The sequence below is a fragment of the Coregonus clupeaformis genome, chromosome 11 (genome assembly GCF_020615455.1).
Source record: "Coregonus clupeaformis isolate EN_2021a chromosome 11, ASM2061545v1, whole genome shotgun sequence".
Classification (NCBI taxonomy): Eukaryota; Metazoa; Chordata; class Actinopteri; order Salmoniformes; family Salmonidae; genus Coregonus; species Coregonus clupeaformis.
Window position 1 is genome coordinate 6,104,015 of NC_059202.1, and position 20,720 is coordinate 6,124,734.

General features: G+C 47.8%; 1 protein-coding gene across 2 annotated transcripts in view; it reads left to right on the forward strand.

Annotated features, from left to right (window-relative positions):
• bicd1a (bicaudal D homolog 1a) overlaps positions 1-20,720 on the forward strand; it is an 84,660-nt gene that overhangs the window by 60,065 nt on the left and 3,875 nt on the right. Inside the window, exons 4-7 of one of the 2 annotated variants that reach the window (XM_041890588.2) lie at positions 391-870; positions 12,581-13,732; positions 13,969-14,120; positions 14,368-14,581. In XM_041890588.2, coding sequence (XP_041746522.1) covers positions 391-870; positions 12,581-13,732; positions 13,969-14,120; positions 14,368-14,581 — 1,998 coding nt within the window. Of the gene's footprint in view, positions 1-390; positions 871-12,580; positions 13,733-13,968; positions 14,121-14,367; positions 15,353-20,720 lie in introns of those variants that run through there. The other variant, XM_041890587.2, reaches the window with a different exon arrangement.

The window sequence follows — 20,720 nt, forward strand, 5'->3', positions numbered from 1 at the left end:
GCTTGTTTTACTCCAATAATTGTTAACAAAGTAAATATAAACAAACACTGTATAGCCTCAAAACATAGATAAAACTGTAATGTTGATATCATGGATGGTCAGTCATTGCATCCATAGCTCTGTCTATGAATTTGAGAGTGGTTACATTTCTCCAGCCCAATCCCTCAGCTTTTTACCAAAACGGGGGTGGGGATAACGCTTGGTTATTGGTTCAACTGCTGATTGCGGCTTTAAAACTACTTATAATGTACATTACTTAACCCTGTCATCTATCTGTGTCCTTTCTGTCTGTCTGTTCTCTATCTGTGTGTCCCCTTTACTCTATCTGTGTGTCCCTTTTCCCTCCTGTCCTCTGTCTGTCCCCTGTCCCCTGCTCCCCCTCTCCCCCAGGTGGAGTACGAAGGTCTGAAGCATGAGATCAAGGTTCTGGAGGAGGAGACGGTGCTGCTGAACAGCCAGCTGGAGGACGCTCTGCGTCTGAAGGACATCTCTCAGTCCCAGCTGGAGGAGGCCCTGGACGCCCTGAAGAGCGAGAGGGAGCAGAAGAACAGCCTGAGGAAGGAGCTGGCCCACCACATCACCCTCAGCGACAGTGTGTATGGGGCCGGAGCCCACCTGGCTCTCACCGCCACGGTCGACGGGCTCAAGTTCGCCACCGAAGAGGTCGGGAGTAATGGTACAGCAATTCCCAATGGCGCCAACGGGAATGAGGATAGTAATGGCGACTGTAACGGCCACCTGGGACTGGCTAAGATAAACGGTGACTACCGGCTGCCCAGGAATGGGGAAGGGCTGCACGGTCCTGTGTCAGACCTCTTCAGCGAGCTCAACTTGTCTGAGATACAGAAACTCAAACAGCAGCTCCTTCAGGTGGGTCTCTAGTCTAGCTGAAAGGTCAAGAAACATAGTGTGTTCTTCTCACTACTATGTCTGAGGAATAGTTAGCCTGGTCTCAGATCTGTTTGTGCTGTCTTGCCAACTCTTATGGTCATTGTCAGGTAAAAATTATCATAGGAGTTGGCAAGACAGCACAAGCAGACCACCTTCCTCATTTGCTCTGAGCAAATCAATGTGGTTTACTTAGAGAGACAAAACCAGCGATTTGGCCTACACACCTAATGCATTAGAAGACGGTTATCGACCCCCTCTGTCCACAGCACATTTCATTAGGGAATGGGAGTGTCTTACTAGCGACTTCACAGTATTCTGACTAGACAACCGAACAACCTGACTCAATGATTACAACAGTCAGTGCTCTCGTCACACTACTGCAGGCAGCATCGAACCAATCACAAGGGGGTGACATTTTGAGAATAAGACAAAAAAAAAAGCCTGTCAGATGTCGTCCATCTTTTATTCTCTAGCAGACCATAAGTCTGTGACCACGCTCCATACGATTTACCAATGGCTTTACATGACTAATTTCAGAACTATTTCTAAAGACTTCCATCTCAAGTGGGCCATTGGGGCTCATTTGGCAGATTTTGGGGAAATGTAGGGACGTTAGCAGACAGGGAAGAGTAGAACGGCAGAGCGGTGGCGTGGAGGAGGGTAAGGCGTGTGCAATTTTGAGGCCTGTCTGGGCGATTAGTGTCAGACAGCGCAGGGCAGCGGATCCAGAGGAGAGCGGAAAGCAGAGGGAGAGAGATGGTTCTTAGAGAATCCCTCACAGGGACAGGAGAGAACACAGAGGGACAACACACATATGCACAGGGAGGATACACAGGACAACACACACACACAGGACAACACACACACACAGGACAACACAAACATAATGTACATACAGTACATACAGGTAACTGACAAAATAAAGGAAACACTTGAGTAAATGAGGGATACAAGGTATATTGAAAGCAGGTGCTTCCACACAGGTGTGGTTAATTAAGCAATTAACATCCCATTGTGACACTCTGGCTCCATGGACTTTATTATTGAGCCAGGGTTGTTATTTTTCACTTGGGTGTATTTCTATGTTGGGTATTCTAGTTGTGTATTTCTATGTTTGGTTGGAGTAGCTTGTTAGTCATATGACTCCCAATCGGAGGTAACGAGTGTCAGCTGTCGGCTCGTTATCTCTGATTGGGAGCCATATTTATACTGTGTGTTTTCACTGTGTGTTTGTGGGTTTTTGTTCCAAGTTTAGTCTTTGTTACTGTTGGACTTCACTTTCGTCTTTTGTTTTGTATTGACGTGCTTGTCTAATTAAAAGTCATCATGTTCACTCGCAACGCTGCGCCTTGGTCTCCTGTTATAGACGATCGTGACAGAAAAACCCACCATAGAAGGACCAAGCAGCGTGTCCAGGAGCAAGACAGCTGGACATGGGAGGAAGCGCCTGGTAAGGAGATCGAGAGGCTGGCGATGGCCCAGGTGGGCAAATCGTGGTCCTGGGAGGACATGCTCGGGGGCAAGGGACCTTGGGGGAGAATCAAGGCCCTGGCGAGAGAGGAGCAACGGCGTCAGCAGGTCCATCGTTGGAAGGACGAGAGGCAACCCCCAAAAAAATGTTGGGGGGCACATGGCTTGGCGGCTGGGCAGCAGGAGGCTGCCACAGGGAGATATGGAGAGAAGGCTATCGGATTACGGGAGCCATTGGCAGTAGAGGGAGGAAGTTGTTGTGGCACGGCGTGAGAGACTGATGTGTGTTACCAGTCCGGTCCGGCCCGTTCCTGATCCCCAGTTAAGGCCAGTGGTGTGTGTTCCGGTACGGACCGGCCTGTTCCTACTCCACGCACCAGGTCCACGGTGTGCTACGCCAGCCCGGCCCGGCCTGTTCCGGCCACTCGCACCAGGGATACGGTGCGCTTCGCCAGCCCGGCCCGGCCTGTTCCTGCTCCACGCACCAGGGATACGGTGCGCTTCACCAGCCCGGCCCGGCCTGTCCCGGCCACTCGCACGGGGATACGGTGCGCGTCGCCAGCCCGGTCCGGCCTGTTCCGGCCACTCGCACCAGGGATACGGTGCGCGTCGCCAGCCCAGCCCGGCCTGTTCCTGCTCCACGCACCAGGGATACGGTGCGCGTCGCCAGTCCAGCCCGGCCGGTTCCTGCTCTACGCACTACGCCTGTGGTGTGCGTCACCAGCCCAGCCCGGCCTGTTCCTGCTCCACGCACGAAGCCTACGGGGTGCGTCACCAGCCCAGCCCGGCCTGTTCCTGCGCCACGCACGAAGCCTACGGGGTGCGTCGCCAGCCCAGCCCGGCCGGTTCCTGCTCCACGCACTAGCCCTGAGATGCGTGTCCTCAGTCCGGGACCACCAGTTCCGGCACCACGTACTAGGCCTTATGTGCGTCCTCAGGGTCCAGCATGCCCTGTTCCTTCTCCCCGCACTAGCCCTGAGATGCGTGTCCTCAGCCTGGGACCACCGAGTTCCGGCACCACGCATCAGGCCTACGGTGCGTCTCAGACGGCCAGAGTCTGCCGTCTGCCCAACGGGGCTTGAACTCCCCTTCTGCCCAACGGTGCATGAACTGCCCGTCTGCCCAACGGCGCCTGAACTGCCCGTCTGCCCAACGGCGCCTGAACTGCCCGTCTGCCCGACGGCGCTTGAACTACCCGTCTGCCCAACGGCGCTAAAGCCGCCCGTCTGTACTGAGCCTGCAAAGCCGCCCGTCTGCCATGAGCCTTCAGAGCCGTCCGCCAGATCGGAGCCGCTAGAGCCTTCCGCCAGACAGGAGCCGCTGGAGCCGTCCGCCAGACGGGAGCCAGAGCCGTCCGCCAGACAGGATCAGCCAGAGCCGTCCGCCAGACAGGATCAGCCAGAGCCGTCCGCCAGACAGGATCAGCCAGAGCCTTCCGCCAGACAGGATCAGCCAGAGTCTTCCGCCAGCCATGAGCAGCCAGATCCGTCAGCCAGCCATGAGCAGCCAGATCCGTCAGCCAGCCACGAGCAGCCAGATCCGTCAGCCAGCCATGAGCAGCCAGATCCGTCAGCCAGCCGCGAGCAGCCAGATCCTTCAGCCAGCCATGAGCAGCCAGATCCGTCAGCCAGCCATGAGCAGCCAGATCCGTCAGCCAGCCATGAGCCGTCCAGCCAGGATCCGCCAGAGCCGTCCAGCCAGGATCCGCCATTTAGCCCGGTGCTGTCCCTTATCCTGGTGCTGCCCCTTATCCTGGTGCTGCCCCTTATCCTGGTGCTGCCCCTTATCCTGGTGCTGTCCCTTATCCTGGTGCTGCCCCTTAGTCCGGTGCTGCCCCTTAGTCCGGTGCTGCCCCTTAGTCCGGTGCTGCCCCTTAGTCCGGTGCTGCCCCTTAGTCCGGTGCTGCCTCTTAGTCCGGTGCTGCCCCTTAATCCAGTGGGGTTAAATGGGAGGGTGGTCATTTGGAGGAGGCTACGTAAGCAGGTAGTGACTAAGGTGGGGTGGGGACCACGACCAGTGCCAGAGCCGCCACCATGGACAGACGCCCACCCAGACCCTCCCCTAGACGGTATGCTGGTGCGCCCGGAGTTCGCACCTTTAGGGGGGGGTACTGTGACACTCTGGCTCCATGGACTTTATTATTGAGCCAGGGTTGTTATTTTTCACTTGGGTGTATTTCTATGTTGGGTATTCTAGTTGTGTATTTCTATGTTTGGTTGAGTAGCTTGTTAGTCATATGACTCCCAATCGGAGTGTAACGAGTGTCAGCTGTCGGCTCGTTATCTCTGATTGGGAGCCATATTTATACTGTGTGTTTTCACTGTGTGTTTGTGGGTTTTTGTTCCAAGTTTAGTCTTTGTTACTGTTGGACTTCACTTTCGTCTTTTGTTTTGTATTGACGTGCTTGTCTAATTAAAAGTCATCATGTTCACTCGCAACGCTGCGCCTTGGTCTCCTGTTATAGACGATCGTGACACCCATGCTTAGGGTCATGTATAAAAATGCCCAGTTGCCCATGATTTTGGCTACCATGGTTAGAAGAAGAGATTTCAGTGACTTTGAAAGAGGAGTCTCAAAGGAGCATAGGCGGATTAAAGTGTGTGTGTGTGTGTGTGAGTGAGTGAGTGCGTGCGCCTCTCAGTCACCAGATCTCAACCCAATTGAACACTTATGGGAGATTCTGGAGCGGCGCCTGAGACAGCGTTTTCTACCAGCCTTAACAAAACACCAAATGATGGAATTTCTCATGGAAGAATGGTGTTGCATCCCTCCAATAGAGTTCCAGACATAATCTATGCCAAGGCGCACACTTGTTTCTCTTGCTGAGGTCAGTGGCGAAATGAATGATTACATTTGTGGATCCAAAATGTATCACTAGAGGTTTGAATTACTCTTCAAATGGATGTCCCCTCTTGAATTAATCAAGGTTCCATTAAGTAAACAACACCAGGCTCTTAATTGCTTTCAGGAGAGGGCGGCTTTAATTTGTCATGCTCACTGTGTTGTAATTTATATCTGTTTCCATAAAGCATTACATTAGATTCACTCAATTTATCCTGGATAGCAGCCATATTGTCACACCAGCCTTTCGCTTTGGCTCCCCCTCCTGTCCAACTCAGGTGTTCGGCATCGCCGGCCTTCTAGCTGCTGCCGAACCTGCTGATGGCAAATGCCCTTCACTCATCAACCCCGGACTTGTCTCGTCATCATTACACACACCTGGTTCCAATCCCCACTCTATCACTGTATATACAGTTGAAGTCGGAAGTTTACATACACCTTAGCCAAATACATTTAAACTCAGTTTTTCACAATTCCTGACATTTAATCCTGGTAAAAATTCCCTGTCTTAGGTCAGTTAGGATCACCACTTTATTTTAAGAATGTGAAATGTCAGAATAATAGTAGAGAGAATTATTTATTGACGCTTATATTTCTTTCATCACATTCCCAGTGGGTCAGAAGTTTACATACACTCAATTAGTATTTGGTAACATTGCCTTTAAATTGTTTAACTTGGGTCAAACATTTCGGGTAGCCTTCCACAAGCTTCCCACAATAAGTTGGGTGAATTTTGGCCCATTTCTCCTGACAGAGCTGGTGTAACTGAGTCAGGTTTGTAGGCCTCCTTGCTCACACACGCTTCAGTTCTGCCCACACATTTTCTATAGGATTGAGGTCAGGGCTTTGTGATGGCCACTCCAATACCTTGACTTTGTTGTCCTTAAGCCATTTTGCCACAACTTTGGAAGTATGCTTGGGGTCATTGTCCATTTGGAAGACCCATTTGTGACCAAGCATTAACTTCCTGACTGATGTCTTGAGATGTTGCTTCAATATATCCACATAATTTTCCTTTCTCATGATGCCATCTATTTTGTGAAGTGCACCAGTCCCTCCTGCAGCAAAGCACCCCCACAGCATGATGCTGCCACCCCCGTGCTTCACGGTTGGAATGTGTTCTTCGGCTTGCAAGCCAACCCCTTTTTCCTCCAAACATAACAATGGTCTTTATGGCCAAACAGTTCTATTTTTGTTTCATCAGACCAGAGGACATTTCTCCAAAAAGTATGATCTTTGTCCCCATGTGCAGTTGCAAACCGTAAACTGGCATTTTTCTGGCGGTGTTGGAGCAGTGGCTTCTTCCTTGCTGAGCGGCCTTTCAGGTTATGTCGATATAGGACTCATTTTACTGTGGATAGAGATACTTTTGTACCCGTTTCCTCCAGCATCTTCACAAGGTCCTTTGCTGTTGTTCTGGGATTGATTTGCACTTTTCGCACCAAAGTACATTAATCAAATATACTTTCCTGCAACCCGCCTCACCCAATGTGAAACGGATTCTATTATTTCTTAATTTTTATCAAGAACCTACGGCTGAAACTAGCCAGCTAGCCAGCTAACTAGCTACTTGCTATTAGCGGTCTTCACCACTGTCCGTGGCCTGCACTACCTACCAGCCAGCTCTAGCCTGGACAAATTATCGGCCAGTGTGCACAGCGTGCTATCGACCCAGAGCATATCGGATTTTCTGCCAGAATCACTGAATCACTGGACCTTAACACCGGACCATCGCAACTAGCTAGCTGCAATCGAATGGCTGTTGTTGGCTAATCACCACTGTCCCAACGTACCAGTTAGCCTTGAGCTAGCCTCGAGCCAGGCCCATCTCCCGGCTATCTACCTCTCTGTCAACCGGACGGGACCTCCTAGTGTCGACACGGAGCCCCGCCGATCCATCACGACTGGTCTGCCGACGTAATCGTCTTATGTGGCTTCAACAGGCTTCCCGTTGCGACGACCACGGAGATCCATCTACTAGCCCCGGCCTGCTAGCACGCGCAATCAACAGCCGTGCCTCCTGCTCGCCTGTGCTGTAGCAGCCTACGAATTGCTCCCGGACTTACTTATTGCTGTTCACTGGACCTTATGATCACTCAGCTACACAGCTAATGCCTGCTGGACTGTTCCTTTACACGGTACCCCATCCTGTTTATCTGTTTAGCCTCAGCCCAAACTTTCGCCACCATTACCAGTTGTTGTCTTAGCCCTCTCGAATAACACCTATGATTGCGTTATGCCTCTCTCCCATGTCAATATGCCTAGCCTATTGCTGTTTGGGTTAGTTCTTATTATACAATTTCACTGTAGACCCCCCAGTCCCGCTCAACCAGCCTCAGAGAGCTCCTTTGTCCCACCACCCATACACACGGAGACCGGCTCAATCGGTACCTCCAGTGATGCTATCTCTTTCATAGTTACCCAATGCTTAGGTGTACCTCCACTGTACTCATATCCTTCCACATCCTTGTCTGTACATAATGCCCTGAATCTATTCTACAATGCCCGGAAATCTGCCCCTTTTATTCTCTGTACCCAACACACTAGAAGACCAGTTCTTAAAGCCTTTAGCCGTATCCTTATTCTATTCCTCCTCTGTTCCTCTGGTGATGTAGAGGTTAACCCAGGCCCTGTAGCCCCCAGTATCACTTCTACCCCCCTGGCGCTATCATTTGTTGACTTCTGTAACCGTAAAAGACTTGGTTTCTTGCATGTTAACATCAGAAGCCTCCTACCCAAGTTTGAGTTATTCACTGCGTTAGCACACTCTGCCAACCCTGATGTCCTAGCAGTGTCTGAATCTTGGCTTAGGAAGGCCACCAAAAATTCGAACTACAACATTTTCCATCTAGATAGAACTGCCAAAGGGGACGGAGTTGCAATCTACTGTAGAGCTCTATCATACTATCCAGGTCTGTGCCCAAACAGTTTGAGCTTCTACTTCTAAAAATCCACCTTTCCAGAAATAAGTCTCTCACTGTTGCCGCTTGCTACAGACCCCCCTCAGCCCCCAGTTGTTCCCTGGACACCATATGTGAATTGCTTGCCCCCCATCTATCCTCAGAGTTCGTACTGCTTGGTGACCTAAACTGGGATATGCTTAACACCCCGGCCGTCCTACAATCTAAACTAGATTCCCTCAATCTCCCACAAATTATCAAGGAACCTACCAGGTACTACCCTAAATCCGTAAACATGGGCACCCTCATAGATATCAGCCTGACTAATATACCCTCTAAATACACCTCCGCTGTCTTCAACCAGGATCTCAGCGATCACTGCCTCATTCCCTGCGTCCGTAATGGGTCCGCGGTCAAACGCTCCCTAAAACACTTCAGCGAGCAGGCCTTTCTAATTGACCTGGTCCGGGTATCCTGGATGGATATTGTCCTCATTCCGTCAGTAGAGGATGCCTGGAAGTTTTTCAAAAGTGCTTTCCTCTCCATCTTAAATAAGCATGCCCCATTCAAAACATTCAGGACTAAGAACAGATATAGCCCCTGGGTCACCCCAGACTTGACTGCCCTTGACCAGCACAAAAACATTCTGTGGCGTACTGCATTAGCATCGAACAGCCCCCGCGATATGCAACTTTTCAGGGAAGTCAGGAACCTATATACACAATCAGTTAGGAAAGCAAAGGCTAGCTTTTTCAAACAGAAATGTGCATCCTGTAGCACTAACTCCAAAAAGTTTTGGGACACTGTAAAGTCCATGGAGAATAAGAGCACCTCCTCTCAGCTACCCACTGCACTGAGGCTAGGAAACACTGTCACCACCGATAAATCTACGATAATCGAGAATTTCAATAAGCATTTTGCTACGGCTGGCCATGCTTTCCACCTGGCTACCCCTACCCCAGCCACCAGCTCTGCACCCTCCGCTGCAACTTGCCCATGCCCCCGCCGTCATCATCGACCTGGCCAAGGCTTTTGACTCTGTCAATCACCGCATTCTTATTGGCAGACTAAATAGCCTTGGTTTCTCAAATGACTGCCTCGCCTGGTTCACCAACTACTTCTCAGATAGAGTTCAATGTGTCAAATCGGAGGGCCTGTTGTCTGGACCTCTGGCAGTCTCTATTGGGGTGCCACAGGGTTCAATTCTCGGGCCGACTCTATTCTCTGTGTATATCAATGATGTCGCTCTTGCTGCTGGTGACTCTCAGATCCACCTCTACGCAGACGACACTATTTTGTATACATCTGGCCCTTCACTGGACACTGTGTTAACAAACCTCCAAACAAGCTTCAATGCCATACAACACTCCTTCCGTGGCCTCCAACAGCTCTTAAACGCTAGTAAAACTAAATGCATGCTCTTCAATCGAACGCTGCTTGCACCCGCCCGCCCGACTAGAATCACTACTCTCGGCGGGTCTGACTTAGAATATGTGGACAACTACAAATACCTAGGTGTCTGGTTAGACCGTAAACTCTCCTTCCAGACTCACATTAAGCATCTCCAATCCAAAGTTAAATCTAGAATCGGCTTCCTATTTCGCAACAAAGCCTCCTTCACTCATGCTGCTAAACATGCCCTCGTAAAACTGACTATCCTACCGATCCTTGACTTCGGCGATGTCATTTACAAAATAGCTTCCAACACTCTACTCAGCAAATTGGATGTAGTCTATCACAGTGCCATCCGTTTTGTCACCAAAGCCCCATATACTACCCACCATTGTGACCTGTACGCTCTCGTTGGCTGGCCCTCACTACATATTCGTCGCCAAACCCACTGTCTCCAGGTCATCTATAAATCACTTCTAGGCAAATCCCCGCCTTATCTTAGATCATTGGTCACCATAGCAACACCCACCTGTAGTATGTACTCCAGCAGGTATATCTCACTGGTCATTCCCAAAGCCAACACCTCCTTTGGCCGCCATTTCTTCCAGTTCTCTGCTGCAAATGACTGGAACGAACTGCAAAAATCTCTGAAGCTGGAGACACTTATCTCCCTCACTAACTTTAAGCATCAGTTGTCAGAGCAGCTTACCGATCACTGCACCTGTACACAGCCCATCTGTAATTAGCCCACCCAACTACCTCATCCCCATATTGTTATTTATTTTGCTAATTTGCACCCCAGTATCTCTATTTGCACATCATCTTCTGCACATCTATCACTCCAGTGTTAATACTAAATTGTAATTATTTTGCACTATGGCCTATTTATTGCCTTACCTCCATAACTTGCTACATTTGCACACACTGTATATAGATTTTCTATTGTGTTTTTGACTGTACGTTTTGTTTATTCCATATGTAACTCTGTGTTGTTGTTGTTTTTATCGCACTGCTTTGCTTTATCTTGGCCAGGTCGCAGTTGTAAATGAGAACTTGTTCTCAACTGGCTTACCTGATTAAATAAAGGTGAAATAAAAATTAAAAAATTCTCTAGGAGACAGAACGCTTCTCCTTCCTGAGCGGTATGACGGCTGCGTGGTCCCATGGTATTTATACTTGCGTACTATTGTTTGTACAGATGAACGTGGTACCTTCAGGCATTTGGAAATTGCTCCTAAGGATGAACCAGACTTGTGGATGTCTTGTGGCTGATTTCATTTGATTTTCCCATGATGTCAAGCAAAGAGGCACTGAGTTTGAAGGTAGGCCTTGAAATACATCCACAGGTACACCTCCAATTGACTCAAATGATGTCAATTAGCCTATCAGAAGCTTCTAAAGCCATGACATCATTTTCTGGAATTTTCCAAGCTGTTTAAAGGCACAGTCAACTTAGTGTATGTAAACTTCTGACCCACTGGAATTGTGATACAGTGAAATAATCTGTCTGTAAACAATTGTTGGAAAAATTACTTGTGTCATGCACAAAGTAGATGTCCTAACCGACTTGCCAAAACTATAGTTTGTTAACAATAAATTTGTGGAGTGGTTGAAAAACGAGTTTTAATGACTCCAACCTAAGTGTATGTAAACTTCCGACTGTATACTCCCTCTGTCATTTGTCTTTGTCGGTCATTGTATATGTTGCTTGTTTTCCTGAGAGGAATCTCTCCTACTATTTCCTGAGTACTTTATATTTTGCACTGTGGGTTTCGTCCTGCTTTCATCTATGGTGCTTAAATAAATTCAGTAGTTCTAAACCTGCGACTTCCTCCTGCCTACTCCTCTCTACACCAGTGACGCATATAAAATGCAATATAAACATTTGACATAAAAGTATGGCATAAAAGTGGTTTGTAATTATTCCGTACAATATCCACTGAGATGCACGTGTTTTAGTCTATTGGTGAAAAATGAAAGATATGATGGCTGATGCCATATAACTGCATACAGATCAATGGATAACTGCTATGTATCAACTTACAGATTGTGCTTTGTCTGTGTTGTGATTTCCTTTTATCTCTGTCTGTAGAGTGGAGATGTGTAGAAAACCCATTGTGGGAATTTACCTTTGTATTTACAGGGTGTTTGTTGCCTGTGCTTCAAAGACTGGTCATAGGACAGGAACAGACACAAAACAATTATGGGACACAATATTCTGTTCTTTCAAGCGTCTTCCTGCCAAGTTTCTCAGGGTGTGTCCCTCTCTCTCTCTCTCTCTCTCTCTCTCTCTCTCTCTCTCTCTCTCTCTCTCTCTCTCTCTCTCTCTCTCTCTCTCTCTCTCTCTCTCTCTCTCCCTCCCTTTCTCTCTCTCTCTATCTCTCTCTATCTATCTCGGCACAGTGTGAAGTCTAGTTTCCCTAAAGCACACCCACTGTGTAGAAACACACTGACACATCATTCTGGGGTATTCATCAGTTTACCTGGCCTGTGGTGCAGTGCTAATGGGTGAAATCTGAGGTCCCAGGTGGCAACCTACTGTACACACACACACACACACACACACACACATTCTACACACACACATACATACACAATAGGTTATTTATTGGACTAGCTAGGTACTGTACTGCTGAACCCATTGAAATGTGTTTCCCTGGGCCTCCTCCAATTGGGGATCAATAGGGTTTCAAAGCCTCAGCACAGGGCTGACCGGATGACTGACTCACTCCTCTGATACGATAACTGATCAAAAAGACATAAAACTGGAATCTCATGCAGGGGGGTTGTGCTTAATGTGTGACAAGCAAGCCGTGATACATTATACTTCACTGCCATATGCCTCAACACCCTTGTAGTTTACCTAGGAAGCGCATTGAGATCAGTATTTCCGCTACTCTCTTTCAGTATACTGGACCTGACCGTTTATGCACTGTATCATTCAGTGTTGTGAGTTTTTAGTTGACCATACTGTTCCTGAACTTAATGAAGCACACTATCAAGTGAAACTCAGAACTTTGTGTCTGTGGTAATGCTTGTCTGGTCTGAGTGGTCCTCACCCTGCAGTATGTCCTCCCGTCCTCTAGGTGGAGTGTGAGAAGTCCAGCCTGCTGATGAACCTGCAGGAGGCCCAGACCCAGCTGCAGCACACGCAGGGTGCCCTGACAGAGCAGCACGAGTGCGTCCACCGTCTCACCGAGCGCATCAACGCTATGAAGCGCCTCCACAGTGACAAGGAGATGGCCGACGCCCAGGAGTCCGAGACGCCCGACGGGTTGCCCTCGCTCGGTGAGGTGGACATCCACGGGATGGAGAGTCTGGAGTGTAAGTACAAGGTGGCGGTAACCGAGGTGATCGACCTAAAGGCGGAGCTAAAAGCTCTGAAGGAGAAATCTAACCATTGTGTGGAGGGCCAGGGGGAGGAGTGGAGCAGCAGCGATGGGAAGGTCCAAGTTCTGGACGAGCAGGTCAACCGGCTGGAGCAAAGCTGCCGCAAGGCCTGTGATAGGGTGGCGTGTTTGGAGGCGGAACTACAGGCGGCGACGGGCGTGGCCACGGAGAGCCATGGCATGCTGAACACGGCACAGGACGACCTGGTGACATTCAGCGAGGAGCTGGCCCAGCTCTACCACCACGTGTGTCTCTGCAACAATGAGACGCCCAACCGCGTCATGTTGGACTACTACCGCCAGAGCCGCAACACCCGCAGCGGCAGCCTCAAGGGCTCCGAGGACCCCCGGGCACTCCTCTCCCCCCGCCTGGCTAGACGCCTCGCCGCCGTGAACGCCGGGCTCTCAGAGGCCCCCCGGAGCCCCATGGACTCGCCCTCCAAAGACCCCCCCAGTGGAGACAACGGGACAACAGGGAGGGAGTCCCCAGCACAAGGTAGTCAGGGGAGCCCCACCCGCACACCCATGGGCTCCCCAGTCATCAACAGCTCCAACGGCTCTCCCTCCTCCTTTTCCGTCCCTCCCGAGGCGGGTGGAGAATTGCGTAAGGAGCCCATGAACATCTACAACCTGAACGCCATCATCAGGGATCAGATCAAACACCTGCAGAGGGCCGTGGACCGCTCCCTCCAGCTGTCTCGACAGAGGGCGGCAGCCCGGGAGCTGGCCCCCTTATTCGACAAGGACAAGGAGGCCTGCATGGAGGAGATCCTCAAGCTCAAGTCCCTCCTCAGCACCAAGAGGGAGCAGATTGCCACACTCAGGCTGGTGCTCAAAGCCAACAAACAGGTGAGAAGAGCAGAGAACTGAGTACCTAGCCTAGTTCCAGATTTGTTTGTGCTGTCTCGCCAATGGCCGTTGGAGTTGGCAACAGCACAAACAGATCAGCATTATCCAACAGGTTTGATCAGTGTTCCTTTGCCCTGTTTTTTGGTAGAGATATAAAGTGGCTAATATACACAGTTTATAATCTGATATCATGAAAGTAACTACACAATTAAACCTAATCCCATTCTCTATTCCAGACTGCAGAGGGGGCGCTGGCTAATCTAAAGAGCAAGTATGAGAATGAGAAGTGCATGGTGACAGAGACCATGATGAAGCTGAGGAATGAGCTGAAGGCTCTGAAGGAGGACGCTGCCACCTTCTCCTCTCTCAGGGCCATGTTTGCCACCAGGTGAGGGGGCATTCTGGGATCTCATGGAGCCAATTACAACACAGATGTGTAAGACTGTGCAAAGACGATGAGTTTGACCTCTGGTTAAATCTCACTGTTTGAGATGGTTGCAGACGTTGCGCAGTGTATTTCCCGGCTTAGACAAGGGTGTTTCTTAGTTTTTTGACTTAGTTTTGTGTCCCCCCCTCTTTCTCTCTTCTCTCTCTCTCTCTCTCTCGCTCTCTCGCTCTCTCTCTTTCTCTCCTAGGTGTGATGAGTATGTGACTCAGCTGGATGAGATGCAGAGGCAGCTGGCTGCGGCGGAGGATGAGAAGAAGACCCTGAACTCCCTGCTCCGGATGGCCATCCAACAGAAGCTGGCGCTGACCCAACGCCTGGAGGACCTGGAGTTTGACCACGAGCAGACCCGGGACCGCGGCCGTGGCGCCAAGGTGCCCAAGATCAAGAGCAGCCCGCCCAAAGTAAGTCGACGAGCCGCCCTCACAGCTCCCCCCAGCCCCACCATCATACACAGCCCTTTTTCCACCAGCTCCCACCCCTTCAACACCTCCCTGACCCTCTGCAGCCCTCCCTCCCTGGAGCTACCCCAGTCCTCCAACCCCTGGTCGGCCTCAGACGAAGGCTCTTCCCAGACCTCATCCCTGGTTTCCTCCCTGCCTCCCCTGGGTCACCCCCAGTGGTCCCTGGGCACTCAGACCTTCATCATTGACCCAGAGTCGCTGAGTTTAGAGTTCTGTCGACTCGTTAACAGTCAAGACTCCAGTCCTCACTCTCCTAGCTCCGCCCCCGTGTCTCCTTACCGCTCACCCATTCCCAAGACTTGGCAACACTTGTTGCCGGGGTCAGTGAGAACTCGTACCCAAAAAGACGCACCTCGCCCCTCTGCTCTGGTCACATCTCCCAGCAACACAGTCCCTCGCGCCTACAGTTCCCAGATGCCCTAGCCCTAGTCCAAGGGGGTGGGTGGGACACAGAGAGGAGGACAGACTGGTTTCCTGTTTCCTGTGTCTGGCTTGACCTATGACTATGCAGTACTGTGACACTCTTCTCAGGGATTGGCTATGAGAAGGAGCCCAACACAGCTTGTTCCATCTGCAGACAATACTGAAGTCTGTTTGTAGTTTTCGGCTCATTTCTGTAAATAAAGGGATTTAGGGAAGAAATTAAATCTATGTTAGAAATATACCAGTAAATGTGAAATTTCTATGAAAAATAAAGTTTAATTTTAGTAACTGTTTTATGAGGATTTGTCATGTTTAATGAGCTAAGGTGGAGTGAAGGATACTTCTAAATTTAGGAGATATTTGATGCCGTATAACACAAGTTTGTATTTCCTGTCTTGGCACTTGGCACATAAACTGTAAGCTTTTAGAGTAAAAGTTAAGTGCTGTAGCCTACTACTCATATCACACAGCCTAATTATTGTCCACTATTTTCCATTGTTAGGCAATTTAATTTCCCTGTTGTTGTCATTGCCTATGTTAACTATTCACTTTGTATAATCAAAGTATGTTAGTAGTCAACATACGCATTGCTTTTTCCAACCCATCCATAAACTGTGCAGCTCTACACTGTGATTATGTTCTGTGGGTCTCATTGGGCGCCACCCAGTGGATGATTTACACAGTTGAAACACATACTCTGATATCCATTGGAATTCCCCAGTCTATCCCAGGGATGGGCAATGCAGACCCGCTCCACAAATTTCTTGTTAATAAACTATAGTTTTGGCAAGTCGGTTAGGACATCTACTTTGTGCATGACACAAGTAATTTTTCCAACAATTGTTTACAGACAGATTATTTCACTTATAATTCCCTGTATCACAATTCCAGTGGGTCAGAAGTTGACATACTCTAAGTTGACTGTGCCTTTAAACAGCTTGGAAAATTCCAGAAAATTATGTCATGGCTTTAGAAGCTTCTGATAGGCTAATTGACATCATTTGAGTCAATTGGAGGTGTACCTGTGGATGTATTTCAAGGCATACCTTCAAACCCAGTGCCTCTTTGCTTGACATCATGGGAAAATCAAAAGAAATCAGCCGACCTCAGAAAAATAATTGTAGACCTCCACAAGTCTGGTTCATCCTTGGGAGCAATTTCCAAACGCCTGAAGGTACCACGTTCATCTGTACAAACAATAGTACACAAGTATAAACACCATGGGACCACGCAGCCATCATACCGCTCAGGAAGGAGACGCGTTCTGTCTCCTAGAGATTAACGTACTTTGGTGCGAAAACTGCAAATCAATCCCAGAACAACAGCGAAGGACCTTGTGAAGATGCTGGAGGAAACAGGTACAAAAGTATCTACAGTGAGGGAAAAAAGTATTTGAGCCCCTGCTGATTTTGTACGTTTGCCCACTGACAAAGAAATGATCAGTATATAATTTTAATGGTAGGTTTATTTTGAACAAAAAAATCCAGAAAAACGTATGTCAAAAATGTTATAAATTGATTTGCATTTTAATTAGGGAAATAAGTATTTGACCCCCTCTCAATCAGAAAGATTTCTGGCTCCCAGGTGTCTTTTATACAGGTAACGAGCTGAGATTAGGAGCACACTCTTAAAGGGAGTGCTCCTAATCTCAGCTTGTTACCTGTATAAAAGACACCTGTCCACAGAAGCAATCAATCAATCAAATTCCAAACTCTCCACCTTGGCCAAGACCAAAGAGCTCTCCAAGGATGTCAGGGACAAGATTGTAGACCTACACAAGGCTGGAATGGGCTACAAGACCATCGTCAAGCAGCTTGGTGAGAAGGTGACAACAGTTGGTGCAATTATTCGCAAATGGAAGAAACACAAAAGAACTGTCAATCTCCCTCGGCCTGGGGCTCCATGCAAGATCTCACCTCGTGGAGTTGCAATGATCATGAGAACGGTGAGGAATCAGCCCAGAACTACACAGGAGGATATTGTCAATGATCTCAAGGCAGCTGGAATCATAGTCACCAAGAAAACAATTGGTAACACACTACGCCGTGAAGGACTGAAATCCTGCAGTGCCCGCAAGGTCCCCCTGCTCAAGAAAGCACATATACATGCCCGTCTGAAGTTTGCCAATCAACATCTGAATGATTCAGAGGAGAACTGGGTGAAAGTGTTGTGGTCAGATGATACCAAAATGGAGCTCTTTGGCATCAACTCAACTCGCCGTGTTAGGAGGAGGAGGAGGAATGCTGCCTATCACCCCAAGAACACAATCCCCACCGTCAAACATGGAGGTGGAAACATTATGCTTTGGGAGTGTTTTTCTGCTAAGGGGACAGGACAACTTCACCGCATCAAATGGACGGGGCACCTCCTTCCTTCAGCCAGGGCATTGAAAATGGGTCGTGGATGGGTATTCCAGCATGACAATGACCCAAAACACACGGCCAAGGCAACAAAGGAGTGGCTCAAGAAGAAGCACATTAAGGTCCTGGAGTGGCCTAGCCAGTCTCCAGACCTTAATCCCATAGAAAAACTGTGGAGGGAGCTGAAGGTTTGAGTTGCCAAACGTCAGCCTCGAAACCTTAATGACTTGGAGAAGATCTGCAAAGAGGAGTGGGACAAAATCCCTCCTGAGATGTGTGCAAACCTGGTGGCCAACTACAAGAAACGTCTGACCTCTGTGATTGCCAACAAGGGTTTTGTCACCAAGTACTAAGTCATGTTTTGCAGAGGGGTCAAATACTTATTTCCCTCATTAAAATGCAAATCAATTTATAACATTTTTTACATACGTTTTTCTGGATTCTTTTGTTGTTATTCTGTCTCTCACTGTTCAAATAAACCTACCATTAAAATTATAGACTGATCATTTCTATGTCAGTGGGCAAACGTACAAAATCAGCAGGGGATCAAATACTTTTTTCCCTCACTGTATATCCACAGTAAAACTAGTCCTATATCGACATAACCTGAAAGGCCGCTTAGCAAGGAAGAAGCCACTGCTCCAACACCGCCATAAAAAAGCCAGACTACGGTTTGCAACTGCACATGGGGACAAAGATCGTACTTTTTGGAGAAATGTCCTCTGGTCTGATGAAACAGAAATAGAACTGTTTGGCCATAATGACCATCGTTATGTTTGGAGGAAAAGGGGGAGGCTTGCAAGCTGAAGAACACCTTCCCAACCGTGAAGCACGGGGGTGTCAGCATCATGCAGTGGGGATGCTTTGCTGCAGGAGGGACTGGTGCACTTCACAAAATAGATGGCATCATGTGGAAGGAAAATTATGTGGATATATTGAAGCAACATCTCAAGACATCAGTCAGGAAGTTAAAACTTGGTCGCAAATGGGTCTTCCAAATGGACAATGACCCCAAGCATACTTCCATAGTTGTGGCAAAATGGCTTAAGGACAACAAAGTTAACAAAGGCGGCAGGTAACTTAGTGGTTAAGAGCGTTGTGCCAGTAACCGAAAGGTCGCTGGTTCTAATCCCCGAGCCGACTAGGTGAAAAATCTGTCGATGTGCCCTTGAGCAAGGCACTTAACCCTAATTGCTCCTGTAAGTCGCTCTGGATAAGAGTGTCTGCTAAATGACAAAAAAAATAAAAAAGTTAAGGTATTGGAGTGGCCATCACAAAGCCCTGACCTCAATCCTATAGAAAATGTGTGGGCAGAACTGAAAAAGCGTGTGCGAGCAAGGAGGCCTACAAACCTGACTCAGTTATACCAGCTCTGTTAGGAGAAATGGGCCAAAATTCACCCAATTTATTGTGGGAAGCTTGTGGAAGGCTACCTGAAACGTTTGACCCAAGTTAAACAATTTAAAGGCAATGCTACCAAATACTAATTGAGTGTATGTAAACTTCTGACCCATTGGGAATGTGATGAAATAAATAAAAGCTGAAATAAATCATTTTCTCTACTATTATTCTGACATTTCACATTCTTAAAATAAAGTGGTGATCCTAACTGACCTAAGAAAGGGAATTTTTACTAGGATTAAATGTCAGGAATTGTGAAAAACTGAGTTTAAATATATTTGGCTAAGGTGTATGTAGACTTCTGACCTCAACTGTAAATCATGACGGATTTGACGAATATCCACTTTGTTAAATCAGATTTGTTGAATGTGGGCTAATCTGGTCAACATTTACTCCTTTACCGCATCTATGATTTTAAGGAATCATTCTAGTTTGCATTCCCCATGGTTGATTAACATTTTCAAGCCACGATAATAACATGAATCTTCAATTGTCCACAAATCTGGAGCAAAAAGCATTTGACAGAAGTCCCTTCCACAAGTCTACAGAGATAGACTGGCTCACAGCCCTATTCAGTGCCACAATCAATTGCCCCTTCCCTACACTATAATACGTACAGCTTGACTTCCTTATGTCCTTAGAGTCTATAATTAATATAGAAAACCAAGTAAACTGTGTGTGTGTGTGTGTGTGAGAAACTGAGCGACTGATCTATTAAGCTTTTTCTGTCAGTGTTGATAGCTTTTTGTTGTGGCATGCATGTGACTTTGATCAGTCAGATCAAAGAGTAAGTATATACATGGTTTAAATGCAGATATACCATTCAGAGCAGCATGGAAACCAGTGTGACCTCCTCTCTGTGACAGTCTAATGACCTACCCAGACCTACTACGCTGATAACACACCCTGAAAATAAAAGCAGCTCAAAGCAACCCTATGCCCATGCCATGTAGTTCCAGCAGATGGCAGTGTCTTAACAATTCACAACGAGTCATTCCTGTCAAATGCTGTTTGGCCCTCATGTCCCTAACTCGGATATATCACACCAGTTATATCACACTGACCTCTCTGTGGTTATTGGCTTTTGGCTCCTACAGTGGTCAAATGTTTTTATAGACGCAATCTGAGGTGAAGAATGCCCATGTACATTCAGCTCCAATCCCTATAGGATAACATGAGTTGGACTCTATAAAAAAGAAATCCAAGACTGCAGGGTCATTCATTCATGTGTTACAATTGTGTATGATATTATGGGTTGGACTCTATAAAAAAGAAACCCAAGACTGCAGGGTCATTCATTCATTCATGTGTTACAATTGTGTATTTTTTTGATTTTTTTATTTCACCTTTATTTAACCAGGTAAACCAGTTGAGAACAAGTTCTCATTTACAACTGCGACCTGGCCAAGATAAAGCAAAGCAGTGCGATAAAAACAACAACACAGAGTTACATATGGGGTAAAACAAAACAAAGTCAAAAATACAACAGAAATACATATAATATACAGTGTGCAAATTTAGCAAGTTATGGAGGTAAGGCAATAAAATAGGCTATAGTGCAAAATAATTACAATTTAGTATTAACACTGGAATGATGTGCAAGAGATGATGTGCAAATAGAGATACTGGGGTACAAATGAGCAAAATAAATAACAATATAGGGATGAGGTAGTTGGGCGGGCTAATTTCAGATGGGCTGTGTACAGGTGCAGTGATCGGTAAGGTGCTCTGACAACTGATGCTTAAAGTTAGTGAGGGAGATAAGTGTCTCCAGCTTCAGAGATTTTTGCAATTTGTTCCAGTCATTTGCAGCAGAGAACTGGAAGGAATTGCGGCCAAAGGAGGTGTTGGCTTTGGGGATGACCAGTGAGATATATGATGATGATATTATCACT